General features: G+C 35.8%; 1 protein-coding gene across 5 annotated transcripts in view; it reads left to right on the top strand.

Moving 5' to 3' along the window:
- Positions 1-16,137, top strand: part of PCB (Pyruvate carboxylase) — a 593,745-nt gene that overhangs the window by 268,046 nt on the left and 309,562 nt on the right. For all 5 annotated transcript variants that reach the window (XM_090389678.1, XM_090389679.1, XM_090389675.1 and 2 more), the window contains one exon: positions 10,979-11,161. In XM_090389678.1, the coding sequence (XP_090245804.1) occupies positions 10,979-11,161 (183 nt within the window). The remainder of the gene's footprint in view (positions 1-10,978; positions 11,162-16,137) is intronic.

The following is a 16,137-nucleotide window of genomic DNA, read 5'->3' as shown; positions in this document are numbered from 1 at the left end:
TTTCCAATACAGTGCTACGTGTTTCGCCGTCTCGTTTTGCTAACTTTAAACCTAATGCTATCTAATTCAGAATATATGTTGTATCGTATAACATTGGTGGCAAGTTACGAACATAATCTACGGACACTAAGTATTACCTTCAAAATCGCTATCCAAATTCAAAATAAACCAAGGGGCTTGACTAGGGCTATAAGCTGCTTATAGAAAATAATTTAATATAACAATTAATTCAATAAAATGACTAAATATAATTAAAAACTTAGCATTTGCTGGAGCTGTAAAATCTTGTCCAACACGTGGATACCCTTACTGATACTAAGTAATAAACTACAAAATCTCTATCTAAGTCAAAATAAACTAAGTATCGTAACTAGGAGTATGAATCTACTTCTAGAAAATAAATGAATATGCCAATTTAAGTCAATAAAGGGCCAAAATTTAAGAAAAACTCCTCTATTAGCTGGAGCCATAAAAAAACTTCACCCGCATGGAGCTACTCACATTCCTGAAAAAAACTTATTACTCTATTAATAAGTCGTATATAGGTAACCCTCGTATAACATGGTAGTTAGGTTTCTATAAAATCTTGTGTAGTGCGAAACAGTGTTATATGAGACTAAAAATCCATACAAAAGGGGGTGTTATGTTCCAAAAACTATCAATAATACATCTTTTTTTTTTTTTTTATAACTATCAGAAACTTTACTTTTATTAAAAATAGTAATAACTGAACACACGTCTTACAAACTGATACATATATGTCCAATAATCACACGTCTTACAAACTGATACATATATGTCCAATAATGTATGATCATTTAATTTAGAAACCATTCTTTAAATTAATCGGCAGTACCCAAATTATGCCTAAGTTACTTGGCATAATTTAGGACTGGAATTTAATTCAAAACAAAGAAATTATTCTTGTATGGTTCCTAAGAACAAAGTTTAGTAATACATACCCGGAAAAATTTATAAATGATAAAATAAAAACCAAAATAACCTTTCAAAAACTTAAAAGTCATGACCTGCATTCTTTGAAGTCGCAATATTTTATGGTCTCAAACAAGCTCAAGTTCAATAGCATAGAATGTAACATGGGGATTTCCCAATTATTTTTTTTTTGCATAACGACTAGCGAGTCAACAGCGGGGATTCACAAAATAAAGAAAAGGCATGTTGAAAAATTACCTCCAATATAATAACTGGGTTTTCTCTACACAATAGCTCATAACATATTGTGCGAGGTTTTCTGCAATTCTATAACTGTTTTAGAGTGAAACCGTGTTAGAGCGACACTTAGTGACCATTTTATTAGATACACCTACCTGAAGTGAGTAGGTCCTCCCCTTTAGCTCTCAGAACACACTGCATCAATGAGGAGCTGTTTCCAACCAGAGGATCATCAACTGGATGTTACTTGGTTATTAGGCAATCACAATGCATTTGAGACACAGTTATACATGAAAACCACAGCAGAGTTGCAGTTTCTAAGATACTCATACTGGTGTATGTGCTGCCACCTACCATGCCACATTCAAAGTAACTTAAATCATTTGTTCTTTCCTGTTCTTGCACAGAATTGTACACATACAGTATTCTACCCATCCGTTTTATATCACTTGGCATGAACAACACTTGATGCTGTTACTGGAATGTTTCATTTTATTAAAAGGGCATGTGTATAAAGTGACTACATGGTATAATAGTTATGTATTATGCAATAGGACTGGCAGAGCTCTACTAATTTTGTAATTTTACTAGAGTAAAAGGCACAGTCTCACACTAGTTATTGTTATGGTAGAGTAAAAAAATTCTTTTACAAGCATTGGTATTTTTTATTTTATTTATTTATTATTTTTTTTCTAGTAGTTAGACTCTGATTTTAGAGAATGTTTAGCAGAATTTTATTGTATGGTTGGAACCAAGTCTTTTCGATTGCCATGTTTTCATGGTGTTTGTTTTTTTTTTTTTTTTTTGTTCAACCTACCATTTAGTATCCTTTTTTATTGTGAATTTTTAGTTGTAGTGTCTATTATGTCACTTAAGAATACCCAAGTATATATGTCTTTGTTACAATTTTTCTTTATTGATTGTTTTATTTTCATTATTTCTTAATAAATTTTATTTTTTAGTAGTAGGCCTATTTAATAGTTACATCATTCCAGCAAGAAGAAGAGTTTTGGGAATGAGAGTAGCCTGTGCAGATGAAGTTTTTACTGCTCCTGAAAATAGAGAAGTTTTTTCTGTTTTATTAGCTTAAATTGGCATATTAACTTATTTTCTAGAGTAGCTTTATATTCCTAGTTATGATATTTAGTTTAAAGTTTAATTTAGATAGAGATTTTGTAGGTTATTACTTAGTATCGGTAAGGGTATCCAATACATGTGTTACAAGTTTTGCAGCTCCACTGAACGAGACGTTTTTTAGCCATATTTAGCTGCTTTATTGACCAATTGTTATATTAAATTATTTTCTATAACTAGCTTATAGACCTAGTCAAGATCCTTGGTTTATTCTGAATTGAGACAGTGAGATTTTGGAATTTAATTAATACTTAAGTGTCCGTAGAGTTACCGTTCATAACTTGCCGCCATTGTTATAAGATACAAAGTTATATCCCGAACTAGATAGCGTTAGTATAGTATGGTATATAATATTGTCAATTAATCAGTAAAATCTATTAATATTGTTAAATTTCATTGTTAATTAAATTGTACTTTTTTAACAAAATACATATAATGACTTAGATTTTACAAACGTAACATAATTAATTAATACATAACTTGATACGGAAGTTATATAAACGGAATTCGTAGATAATACTTGTTACTGAAAAATATATATAGATATATAGTGTTATAACTGTGTGGGGATACAAGTTTAGGGTTATAATTTTGTACTGAAATTGAAATTTTAATGAAATTAAATCATGACTCAGACCAGAGCAGCAAAGCAAAAGGTTCAAGCTAATGGGAGTGCTGTGGCTCAGGGGAGAACTGAGGGGGAGGTTTGCCCTCTGAACCACAGAGGGCGTTTACAGAGGGCAAATGCCCTCTGTGGTTCAATAAAAAAATTAATATAAGAGGGATGTTTGCCCTCTGAACCACAGCCTTTTAAAATGCACTGCTTGCTTGCTTGATGTTTGTGGAGCAGTCGGGTACACGACATGATATTCACATGGGGGATGTCTTTGTGTGTGATCGATGTAAAGAGTGTAAGGAAATCAGGCGACAACTCAGCGTTGTTATGGGCCTATATGAGAACTTGAAGGACAGGGTGTATGCAAATGAAGGATCTAAATTGAGGAGCCCATCAAGCTGTCAGCTGCCTACATCAACGCTAGTGCTTACACTTGATCATCACGCAACACAGTGGCAATTCCCAAGGCAGAATGTGCTGGTTCCACAGGAACTAGTAGTTGTTGGTGATTCTATTGTCAGGGAAACAGGGAACATGGTATGTAAAAAGGATAGGTGGAACAGGACCAGGGTATGTAAGCCAGTGGCAAAGGTTGATGATGTTGTAGAGCGGATATCATCTTTTAAGGGCACAAAATGTGATATTGTTATACACATTGGTACTAATGATATTAAGAGTAGGAGACCGGCAGAATTACTTAACAAGAACAGGTCACTGTTGAAAAAAAGCAGTGAATTAGGGTTGAATTTGAAAGTGTCTGAAATTCTGCCCAGACATGATAGGAAGGAGTATATGATGAGAGCCTTGTCGATCAATTCGGCCCTGGAAAGATTGTGCAAGGCTCAAGGGGTAGAATTTTATTCAGCCTGGTCTGTACTTGCTAACAGGAGAGACTGCTTCTACAGGGATGGGATACACATATATAGAAAGAGTGCAAGAATATTTGCTGATGCTATCAAGGCACTGTTAGGTGGGCCGGAAAACTGCTAGCTTCGGGAGATACAAGAACTAATAGATTAACAGTAGCCACTGGCAGAGGTGAAAGTGATCTTGCACTGCTTCAATTGGAATGAGCAGCAGCCTGGAAAACAAGATGCAGGGTATTTCAGAGACTGCTGGGAGTCATTGCGGTACAAGTAAACACATGGGTTGTGTTAGGGTAGCTAAGAATATGAACAGGTGGATGTATACTTGCGTGTACACCAATGCTAGGAGTTTGGTAAATTTTGATGAATTTGAGGTATTGCTCAAAACATCAAAGGCTGATATTGTTGGGATATCAGAGACATTGTGTCACAAAAATATAATGAAGCAGAACTGGAATTTGGGTAGTACAATATGTACAGAAAGGATAGGAAGGGAGGAGGGGTTAGGCTATATTAGTAAAGAAACACATAAAATCCAAGGAAGTGAAGCCAGTTGACATCGCTGGACAGTGCAGTGTCGAGTCAGTTTGGTGTGACATAAGCATTGGGAGATCAAAATTGAGAGTAGGAGTGTGCTATAGGCCTAATGACTCTGATGAGTATAATAAAAAACTGTACAGGGAAATAGAGTGGGCCAGTAAATCAGAAAGTCTTATAATAGGGGATTTTAATTTCCCAGATATTGACTGGAATTTGTGGGTTGGTCACTCACACACTAGAAAGCCTTTTGTGGATTTATTGGTTTAATGTTTTCTACTTCAGCATGTTCGGAAGACAATTAGAGGGAGTAATACTCTTGATTTGATTATCAGTAGTGATTCTTCATGCATTAAGAATCTGCAAATAAAGGAAGCACTAAGTGGCAGTGATCACAATGTGCTGAAGTGGGATTTACTCAGAGGTAACTACTATCAGGGGTAAAGGGAAGGGTTTTTGCTTTCGTAGATGGTCTGAGACAGTATTTAAATTCTATACAGTAGGACCAACTGATGATGTTACCAACAGCAAATTCAAAATGGGAAGCATTCAAAGAATTTATCTTGGAAGCTACTAGGCTTTACATACCAACTAAGAAATATTGTTCAAGGTTTAGGCCTAAATGGATGTCAGATGAAATAATGAGACATATGGCAGAGAAGAAAAATGCATGGGATACATATAAATTAATGGGTGACATTGGAAGCCTATGATAGATATAAACTGGTCTGTAACTAAGTCACAAAGGAGATTAGGCAAGCAAAGGCAGATTATGATAAATCCTTGGCAAAGGATGCAAAGAAAAACAGAAAAGAGTTCTTTATCTAAGTAAACTCTAGAAGAAAAGGAATGAATCAGATTGGTCCACTGGATATTGATGGTTCAACTGTTGATGATCCTGCTCAGGTGGCTAACAAACTAAATGAGTATTTTGCATCTACATTCACACATGAAGAGTTATTTAGGAAGGGGAATGCCAGAGGTGTATTGAACTCTGGCAGTGAGCTAGATGATTTTGTAATAACTGAAAGTGAAGAGAAATTGTTGAGGATAAACATAAAAAAGGCACCTGGAGTGGATGGGATCTATCCAGTTATATTAAAGGAGGCAGCAAAAGAAGTAAGCAAACCCTTAGCCATAATTATGAGAGCTTCTTTGGACTCAGGGGAGGTACCCATAGACTGGAGATGTGCAAATATGACCCCAATCCACAAAAGAGAATCGAAGGCTGACACAAGTAATTATAGACCTGTGAGTTTAACTTCTGTTCCAGGAAAATTAATGGAGGCATTGGTTAAAGAAGCACTGCAGGATCATCTAGACAATATTACAGTTATAGCTTGGACACAGCATGGTTTTTTTAAGGGAAAGTCTTGCCTGACCAATTTGATTGGATACTATGATGCAGTCACAAAAGAACTGGATGCAGGGAATAACTTTGATATTATATATTTGGATCTTAGAAAGGCTTTTGATACTGTTGCACATGGAAGACTGCTGCACAAATTGGAGCAGTGTGGCATTGGAGGCAAATTGCTGCTATGGATAAAGGGATGGTTGAGTGGCAGAAGACAGAGAATGGTAATCAATGGACACTGCTCAACATGGACTAATGTTATTAGTGGAATTCCTCAGGGTTCAGTGTTGGGTCCGTTGTTGTTTTCTGTATTTATAAATGATCTTGATGATGGTTTATCAAGCTTAATGTCTAAGTTTGTAGACAAAACAAAGGTTGGCAGGGTTGTTAAGGACACTACTGACAGTATGCTGCTGCTGCTGCAACAGGATCTGGAAATGTTGAGTAGATGGCCTTGAGAGGTGGCAAATGAAGTTTAACATTGACAAATGTAAAGTACTGCATATGGGAAACTGTAACCCCAGAGTAACATATCAACTGAGTGGTACTACACTGACAGTGGTAGAGAATGAAAAGGACCTGGGGGTAATTGTGCAGACAGATATGAAATTTTCTCAGCAGTGCAGACTGTCTGCAAGAGTAGCTCATGGTGTCTTGTCAATGATATACAGGAATTTTTCTAGCAGGGTTAAGGAGGTGATTATTGCCTTGTATATGGCAATGGTCAGAACATACCTTGAGTACTGTATACAGGTCTGGAGCCTCATTTCAAGAAGGATGTAGAGCTGCTGGAACGAGTACAGAGAAGGGCAACATGGTTAATGAACAAAACGAAGGGTTGCTCTTACAAAGAAAGGCTTAAATTTTGCAAATTACAGTGTCTGGAGACTAGGCATCTGCGAGATGATCTGATAGAGGTGTATAAATCCTTGAATGGTTTGAGCATGCTCAGTGCTGATGGGATTCTTTCTCTTGCTCAGAATAATCACCTGAGAGGGCATAAATTCAGATTGAGGAAAGACAGATGTTGGATAGATGTGTGGAAATTTGCCTTTACCTGCAAGTGTTGGTTGGTGGAACAGACTTCCATCCCTTGTTGTTGAAGTTGATAGCCTAAATAAATTTAAGGCTGAGCTGGACCGGTATTTCGAACGAACGGAGGGGTAAAATGGGAGTGTTTTTTTTATTTGTATGATGCTGCATAAGCTTGCTTTCTTGCATCATATGCCTCTGCTAATGCTATTTGCAGGTATTTTAGATTTAACTCCATAGCTTTGGTAGTGACATTTTCATTACTCTATTTGCTTTTCTTTTTCTTGGAAATTTATCCATATTGCACTTCACCATTGCATTTTTCTCATCTCTTTGCAAAGGTTTAGAGAAATATGTCAACTATTTTGAAACGTTTCATTTAATTAACAGTTACATTATAGATTCTATAAGTTCTAATCCACTGATGATATATCATTCTTTTGGAGATGAATTCCATAGAAAAGTTTGGAGAAACTAGCTGATGCTCTATTTCTAAAGCTTTTGATCTGGTATGACATAACAATTTATAATACTGGCTTCCAGGCCCAACATTCGAATTGTTTCCCATGGTCAGTTAATAACTGGCTATGAGCAGGGCTGGTCCTACTCGGATTGCAACACATGTATTTGTATAAGGTAGCAAATATCCAGGAGTGACAGAAAATTAGTTCCTGTGGAATGAATTATTCATTTATCGAACTACTTATAAGAAATGGAAATTGCTTACTATAGAAAACACAAAAATAAAAGTGTATGACGAGAATGTAACAATTTTAGTGAATCAGTTGATTTCTGCTGGTTCATGGAAATGTGAGTATAAAAACGTCATTCCTTCAGAAAAGGACATAATTAATAAAGAAACTTTACGATGGTTTATTGGTGCCACTATATATTGAGTATATAGTTAAACATGTGAACTTATTCATACCTTGTATGGCAGTTACAATAAAATTACACCTATTGGATCTCATTTCTGTCAGTCTATCATTAATTTTTTTTTAGTTTCTTTAAAGAAATGGTGGGTAAAATCTTCTCTTGACAGTGACATAGTGACATTTATGCAGACAGCTGTTACTGCAATAAACTAGACTTTTAATGAATTTGTATTGGAGGAAGCTGGTCATTCTGTGCTTTTGCTTTATTAACTTTTTTTTTTTTTTATTTGTGCTGTATAAGCTTGCTTCCTTTCATAATTTGTTTCTACTAATAGTCATTTTATATACATTCATTTATATATAATCACTAATCTGATTGCATCAGCACACTGTGGTCATTGCTACTTAGCGGTTCCTCTATCAGATTATTAATGCATGAAGCTGATAATCAGATAATCTTGATAATCAAATCAAGAGTATTACTTCCTCTCAAACATGCTGCTGTAAAAAATAGTCATCCAAAAAATCCAAAAGCCTTGCTAGTGTGAGAGTCACCAATCTACAAGTTCCAGTCAATATCTGGGAAGTTAAAATCTCTCATTATAAGACAATCTGATATAAGGGCCACTCTATTTCTCTGTACAGTTGTTCTTTTTACTCATCAGAGTCATTAGGCCTGTAACACACTCCTACCTTCAATTTTGCTTTCCCAGTGCTTATTTCACACCAAACTGACTCAACAGTACACTCTCTACCAATATCAGTTGGATGCACTTCCTTAGATTTTGTGTTTCTTAACTAACACATAACTCCCCCTCTTTCTATTCTGTCTATCCTTTCTGTACACATTTTACTCCCCAAATTCCAATTCTGCACTGCTTATGTCTGTGGGACACCATGTCTCTGATATCCCAATAATATCTGCCTTTGATTCCCTGATCAGCACTTCAAATTCATCAAATTTATTTACTATACTCCTAGCATTGGTGTACATGCAAGTATACATGCACCTGTTCTTACTCTAAGTTATTCTAATGTAGCCCATGTATTTACTTGTTCCATTATAACTCCCAGCAGTCCTAGAAATCCCCAGCACCTTACTTTTCAGGCTGCTGCTCATTTCAATAGAACCAGTGCAAGAATCACTGTCATCTCTGTCTGTGGCTACTGTTAATCTATTAGTTTGTTAATATCCCCCCAAGCTAACAATTTTCTGACCCACCTAACACTGCCTTTATAGCATCAGCAAATATTCTTGCATCTTTTCTATTTAACTGTATACCATCCCTGTAGACGCAGTCTCTCCTGTTAACAAGCACAGACCATGCTGAGAAAATGTTTACCCCATGAGCCTTGCACAATCTCTCCAGGCCCGAATTGATTGACAAGGCTCTCATCATATACTCCCTCCTATTGTGTCTGGGCAGAATTGCAGACACTATATAAAGTTATTTCACTAAATTCTCTGTTTATGGGACATCAGGATGGTAGATCAGTGCTACAGAAAAGAGAATAATCATCCATAACAGAACTGCAGCCTGGTACACACATTATAGTAAACAGTCTTGCTTCCACCACTCCATATCAAGCTGGGAGTAGTCATACAATTTGTCAGAGCATTAGATACTTATAAAGGTGACACCTCCAGATATATTTAACTTGGTTCAAAATTTATCTAAGGTAAAAATGTTGGATGGCATATTTATTGGTCCACAAGTCCAAAGAACTGGATAACAAAATGACTTAAGCTCTGTGAAATGCCTGGCAATCATTTTGTATTGTTATGAGTGGATTTCTTGGTAACATTAGCCTGAACTTGTCATGTGGGGTTGATGAGATCCCAGACAATATATCAGCAATTTGTGCTCTGCATCTACTCTGTTCACACAACTGGAACTCCTTATAGCTGCTTTTAAAAAATGATTTTTTTTCCTTAGATTTCTCCACTGAAAATTCCAGAAATATGTTAATTATTGTAAAATTATGAAACCTTCAATAATTAAGGTAAACCTAATTATATGAATATGTTGAGTGACATCCTTCACATACAATTATTGACAGTGTGCTGGCTTTATTGAAATGTGCTTTCACCTGATTGGTAGCACTCTCTGACTTTTTTAAGTATAGTCTGGAATCAAACTGTTGATACACATACTCCACATATTGTGCAGTGCCACTCCTGTTAGTGGCATCCAGTTGCATTTGTTTGTTGAAGTGCTTGGGTTTTTTGATTTGCATTTTGCTTATTAACAGGTCTAAAAGGAATTTTAATTTCAAAAATAAATTATATATATATGACTTTATTTCAAAAAATGATTTTTCGCAGTTCATTCAGAAAAGATAACATGGAGGTGAAGGGTCTCTGCATATTAGAGGAAGAACAATCCTTTATGCAGCTGGCGAGGTTTACGAGGGAAAAATTATAAAGAACTAGCTGACATGCTTACAAGGAATGTGGGAAGATCACTAACATTCAGATATACATTTTTTAGGAAATTGTTTTGACAAGGAGAATTTTATTTTTTTACCTTGTTTACTTGTAGCAAATATTAATATAGTACATTATGTACAAACTTACACTGTTAAGTAATCTGATATAGAATCTAGCAAACAAATAATATTATTTGTTTGCTAGATTCTTTGCAAAAAGTAAGATTATTTATGGAATAAACATACCTAAATTTATAAGCAAGAAATGCTGATTAACGGAACCTTTTTCAAAATTTGTTACTTAGTGTTATCATTACAAACCTGAAATATTATATTGCTGGTGATTTAAAATTATAGCATGAATGATATGTATTAGATTTAATGACTGTCTTAGGATGGATTATAAAATTTTATCTATAGGTGTACTATAGAAGGTGATAATTATGAATAGTGCAGTCAGAATGTTCTGAAAATCTTAATTGCACCTGATTACAAATCAAGATGTTCAGAACAAAAGTCTTATTTTGGCATTTTCTCTTAAAATAAAGTTCAGTTTCTTTATAGTGCAATAATATTGCATTATATGATTGCAGATGTCTTGACAAAATGATTTGTTTGTTTTTTCAATAAGCCCATTTTTTTCAGCTTGAGGATTCTCAACATTTTTTATGTAGTGAAACAGCTTTTTTTTCATCAAAGTAATGCATGCTTTTTGTCCGGGTTCAGTTTATTCATTGAGGGGCGGGATCAGTTTTCTTCTGGACCCTAAACCACAGCTCCGGTCATACTGATTAATAGTGCATTAAGCCAATAAATGGAATTGTTAAATACCCATGTATATATTTTTTAAGTTAAATTGTATTTAAGACATAATCTTTGGTTTTCTATGACTGAAAATTGTGATTGACATGTTTTTGCAATTGAGGAATTTTCTAAAATTGAGAAATGTATTATTTAGGTATTTCGAAGTGGTGAAGGATTTGGAATTAGATTAGACAGTGCCTCAGCTTTTGCTGGTGCAATAGTCTCTCCTTACTATGATTCATTGTTAGTGAAAGTTGTAGCACATGCTAATGATATGAAGTCAGCATCTGCAAAAATGAACAGAGCATTACGGGAATTTCGTATTAGAGGAGTCAAGGTGAGGTCATTTTGCTTAATAATAATATATATATATATATATATATGGATAAGGCAATTAATATGCTGCAGTTAAAATACACTTGTTTTTGATTCCACATATCAAAGTGATTTTTTTTTTTTTTTTTAATGCTTCCAGATAATTTTTAATTCATATGGTTAAAAAAAAAAAAAAAGTTTTGGGACTTTAAATTATTTTATTTTTTGTGTAGTTTAAATATATACAGGTAGCTTCCTGCTTAATATGAAAAGATGCTTTCCTGAAACTGTACATTCACTGGAGGTACTATTTAAATTTTGCAAAAAAACCAAACAAACGTTACTTCTGTATTTAATTTTTAATTTCCTATTAATGAAAAAAAATTATAAAAACAACATGACAAAGCTTTATATGTTGTATACATATTTTTTAAAGTATGTATATATGTAGCTTAGAAAATATATAACACTGCTGGAGTTCCACAGACCTTAAAATAAGACATCAGTTTTTTGAAAGGGTCCAAAGATGGGCAACACACCTGGTTAAATTTGTAAAAGGATGTCTGTATGAAGGAAGACTTCGAATATGTAGGCTGTAGAGCTTGGAAACTAGGCACCTTCGAGAAGATTTGAATGATTCAACCATCATTCATTTTACTCATTCAAATTTTCAAATTTGAATGAGTAAAATGAATGATGGTTGAAGTTTCACTAATATGATTCCTGAACCAAGAGCCATAAATTCAAATTGTGAGTGGGGGGGGTGTTAGACTGGATTTCAGGTAGTTCTCTTTTAGCCAGCAAGTTGTTAATTAGTGGACTAAGTTACCCCCATGGGTGGTGGAGGCTAACAGCTTCAGGAAATTCGAAGGTCAGATAATTGTGTAAGGAGGGAATTAAGTAGTTTCTTAAATTAATTTTTGGCCAGTGCAGTAAAAGCCCAGGTACTTCCTTGCACCATACAATTAATAAACACTATTAAGATTTAAAAAATTTTAAACATTGAATGACATGGATTCTTCGCCTCAATTTTTTTCATTTGTGAGAATGATTTTGATTTCGGTTGTGATTGTTCAAATGGTTTATGCAGGCATCACTAGTATGATTTGGAAAAATTTGAAGTGTTTTTTTTTAAGTGTTTATTAATGAAATTTAGTAAAATCATAATCGCTATATTCAATACTGTTAGTGTTAATTTTGTTGAATCCTTCTTCAAAATTAACTTTAGGGGCTGGGCTTTGTGACAAACACTCAACCCAGCATTGTCATTTAATTTCCTCTTTTTTATATGTTATGGCAGTGCTTCCCACCCCATGTCTCAATGTCCTGGCACACTGGCAAACCTGCCTGTCTTCCCCCCCACCCAGTGTTTCTGTTCAGTTCATAATCTCAATCATTAATACACCCTAATGGCAAATAAAAACTTAATAAAATAACTGTGTGGTTATATAGCAAACAAGAATGCTTCACTCTAAAATCACAACTTGATAGAAAAAAAAAGTAACTGCATGGTTACACAGTAAGCAAAAATACGGAGGATGCGGAAAGGTCAGGGAATGACCACCGCATATCCCCGAGCAATATGGCCTTAGTTGCTAATGCTCCTAAAAACCAAATAACAAACAAACAAACACAGTAAGCAAGAATGCCACACTCTGAAAAATGATAAATTTTAATATGAATACTAATGAGAGTGGTCATGTAGATGACTGTTTCTTTCAGATCAGCTTTGCACAAATTTTTTAGACTGTTGACCCATGCAGATGGAAACCATGAATTAAGGTAAGGAAGGAAGGTGCAAGCTCCATCCATGCAACTACTAAGCATAGGGAACATTTTTAAATATAAAAGAATGGGCCTGTGGCACTGGTTTCCATAGTTTGCAAAAGAAGAATACAGTAGAACTAGTGAATATGGTAACTAAATTAATTTTAATAAGGTAAAGAAGCTTTTGGGGTACCCCTTCCTCAGCAAGTAAACATAACATAAAACGTTGGGAATGAAATAAAGTAAATAAGCAGTGCATACTCAGGTTGCTGGGAGAGCAGGCACATGAATGTGAGAGTGTTCAATCACTATGTCAGATCAGGTGATCATTGCTGGTACCCGCTGCATATATGGGATAATTGCCAGTGTTCGTGGTGCTTTAACACTACAGACTCCAAAATTGGATGTAGTCTTGTACCTCTACTGCGATTTAAAACTTTGTGGCAGCTAGATATGTTTAGGGACTCTAACCATAGGCGGTGATAGTAGTGCCGAGATTGATCACCTTGCTGTCACGGCTGAGATTGAGGTCATGTTGAGTTGACCAGAAATGCTCTGCGATTGCAGAATGTGCAGAGTCACCCAGACGGATGGACCCATCGTGTTCTGCGAGATGGTCCTGGAGCCGTCTGGGGCTTCCCCCACATAGCAGCTGCCACAATCATGGCAAGTGATCTGGTATACAATACCGCTGCGTAAGAGAGGAGCCAATGGGTGTTTTTACTCTCGAGACCAGAGATCACAAACTTCTACCAGGAAGTTGTAAGCACTTCACGTGGTACTTGCGTAAGATCCTAGAAATCTGGTCTGAGGCGCCCGGGTAATATGGAATATAAGCAGTAGATACTGTTTCGCTTTCATGAGGGGGCGAGAGCCTCAGGAGAGTTCCAAGTTCTTGTGCTTGTAGTGAGCACTTGTCCAACACATGGGCTGGGTAGCCACAGTTTGTGAGTTCAGCTTTTACCCTAGAAACCTCAGTGCACCGGAATGACTCCAAGCTCAAGAGAGTACAGTGCATGCAGTGCTGACCTGTAGTTCCTGAATTTCCAGCAGCACATCAGTTTCTTGTATTCCTAGGTTTCCAGGCGAGGGCCCACCTGTCTCACTAAGACATCCAGGAAAGAAAGGGTCTTGTTCGCTCCCAATTCTAAAGTGAACTGGATGAAGGGGATAGGGATTTGAGGTATTCTAATAGTGATGTATCTGAACCATGGGGGATGATGGTGAAAAAAACATAAATCTACATACCTGCACCACATGTGATTGGTACCGGTGGGTTCTGGAATATTCATTCCTTTAACTCCTCCATTGGGATGTTGGTGGTGACAGAGCTGACAGGGGTGCCCGTAGCTGTACTATGTATTTGTTTGTAGAGCTAACCTTTACCTGTACTTTTCAGAAGCCTCCTTACCTGCAGATTTATGCACGTTCAGATACATTGATTACCTGCTGGTTATCATCTGCAGTAATTTCCTGCAAGACTTTACCTACATCTATCCTCTAGAGCTCACTCTGGAAAAAACTAGTAACAATAACATTTCTGCATATTATCTAGACTTGGATATTAACCTCCATAACTCCCAGACTACCATAAACATCTACAATAAACATAATGCATTCAACTTCACACTTTGGCATTCCAACGTTGCAAAGAAAGTTCATTCCAATATCATCCTCTCTCTCTCAGTTTATAAGAATAGCAACTATATGTAACAGCCACAACTTAGTCACCCTTAACATAAGATACCTCTACAACAAACTGCTGGATAACAAGTTTCCAGTAGCCTACCTCCACTTTCATTTCAATAAAGCTTTCCACATTTTATTTTACAAAAAAATTAATCAGCCACCCTATAAATATAAAATGTATAATATAAAGTAGTCATCCTTACCTATCAGGCTGTGTAAATATGTACAGCATATACCCCTCAGCCTCTTTGGTGTCTCACAGTCTGATAAACTTGTGCCCACTGATTGGCTAATTAACTGGGGTATCCTTATTTTAAATTTTATTTTAAATTTCATATTTTTTAAAATTTTAATTCATTTTTATTTTAACTCTTCACACACTAAAGGTTTTAACCCTAAATGTTTTTTCTACCATTTTTAACACAATTGACTTAAACATTTGTAACCTGCTCTCAGAACTTTGTTCAGGGTCCTACTAGAAGAACAGGAAAAACAAACCCGGACTGCCCGAGCACCACCTTTGTCACTATTTACTATCCTTAACCCTATTTACTTTCCTTCTTCGGTCAATTAGGCTTTCGAAAGCAATCAGGATGCTATTTTCTACTGTATTTTTGCCTTACGGTAAGTTCAGCATCTAATTCATGCTTCTTTATAGTTAATTCTCTATGCTTTCCTAGGATGCATGCTACATGCATTTACACCTACATCCATTCTCACCCAATCATAATTCCACATTCTATTACTTCCACTTTCCAACACATTTCTCTCTCACTTTTGGAATCGCCTATGCTGCGTATTGACTCATGCCCCATGGCACATTAGTAAGTATCACTTCAACCCACTCGTTTATTTTAATTCCATTTCATCTTTTCTTCTCATTCCTTTCTTTCTATCTTCAAATATTATTTCCTTCGATTTTTCACTCTTACGCCAATTGTTATTATTATTTCTTCCACCTCTGTATGGTCAGCTACGAGATATACGTCAGCTATCATACTCTTCTCCCACTTTTAATCACTTCTTTATCTCAATAATATACAGTACACTGAGTATACCTTGTGTTCAAAACAGAGGCCTTTGCTTAACTGTTGCATTTCCCTTGGTTTTGCTGGCTGACTCCTGAAGAAAACTCCAAAATCATCGTAATTGCAACAGTAAGTAATTTCACATTGCTAATTTCATATTTTCTTTACAGGTACTTTCTTGCAATTTTACTATGGTTTCAACAGGTAGTTCTTTAGACTATACTTAACCTATATGAGTAGGCTCTCTATATTTTTATCTACATTCCTTATAGTTGCTAGGTTCTTCTACTATTAATGTAGTAATCTAGAATTATAATCAGTAGCGAGCTGTGAATGTTTTAACAATGGGCTCGCAGTTTTTCTGACTTTCTACCGAGTAAATTTGATCGGTCACGGAAATGACCGATTAAAGATCAATTTATACCTGTTGTTTGTTAGGATCCGGTACTTTTCATCGCTCTGTAACTGTCCCGTGCTATCTTTTCTGCTCTATTTGACCAGCCAACTTCATAGT

The sequence above is a fragment of the Mastigoproctus giganteus genome, chromosome 2, assembly GCF_048544385.1.
Source record: "Mastigoproctus giganteus isolate SK-2022 chromosome 2, ASM4854438v1, whole genome shotgun sequence".
Lineage (NCBI taxonomy): Eukaryota > Metazoa > Arthropoda > Arachnida > Uropygi > Thelyphonidae > Mastigoproctus > Mastigoproctus giganteus.
The sequence above is the reverse complement of the archived record's forward strand: the minus strand, read 5'-3'. Positions and strand labels throughout refer to the sequence as shown.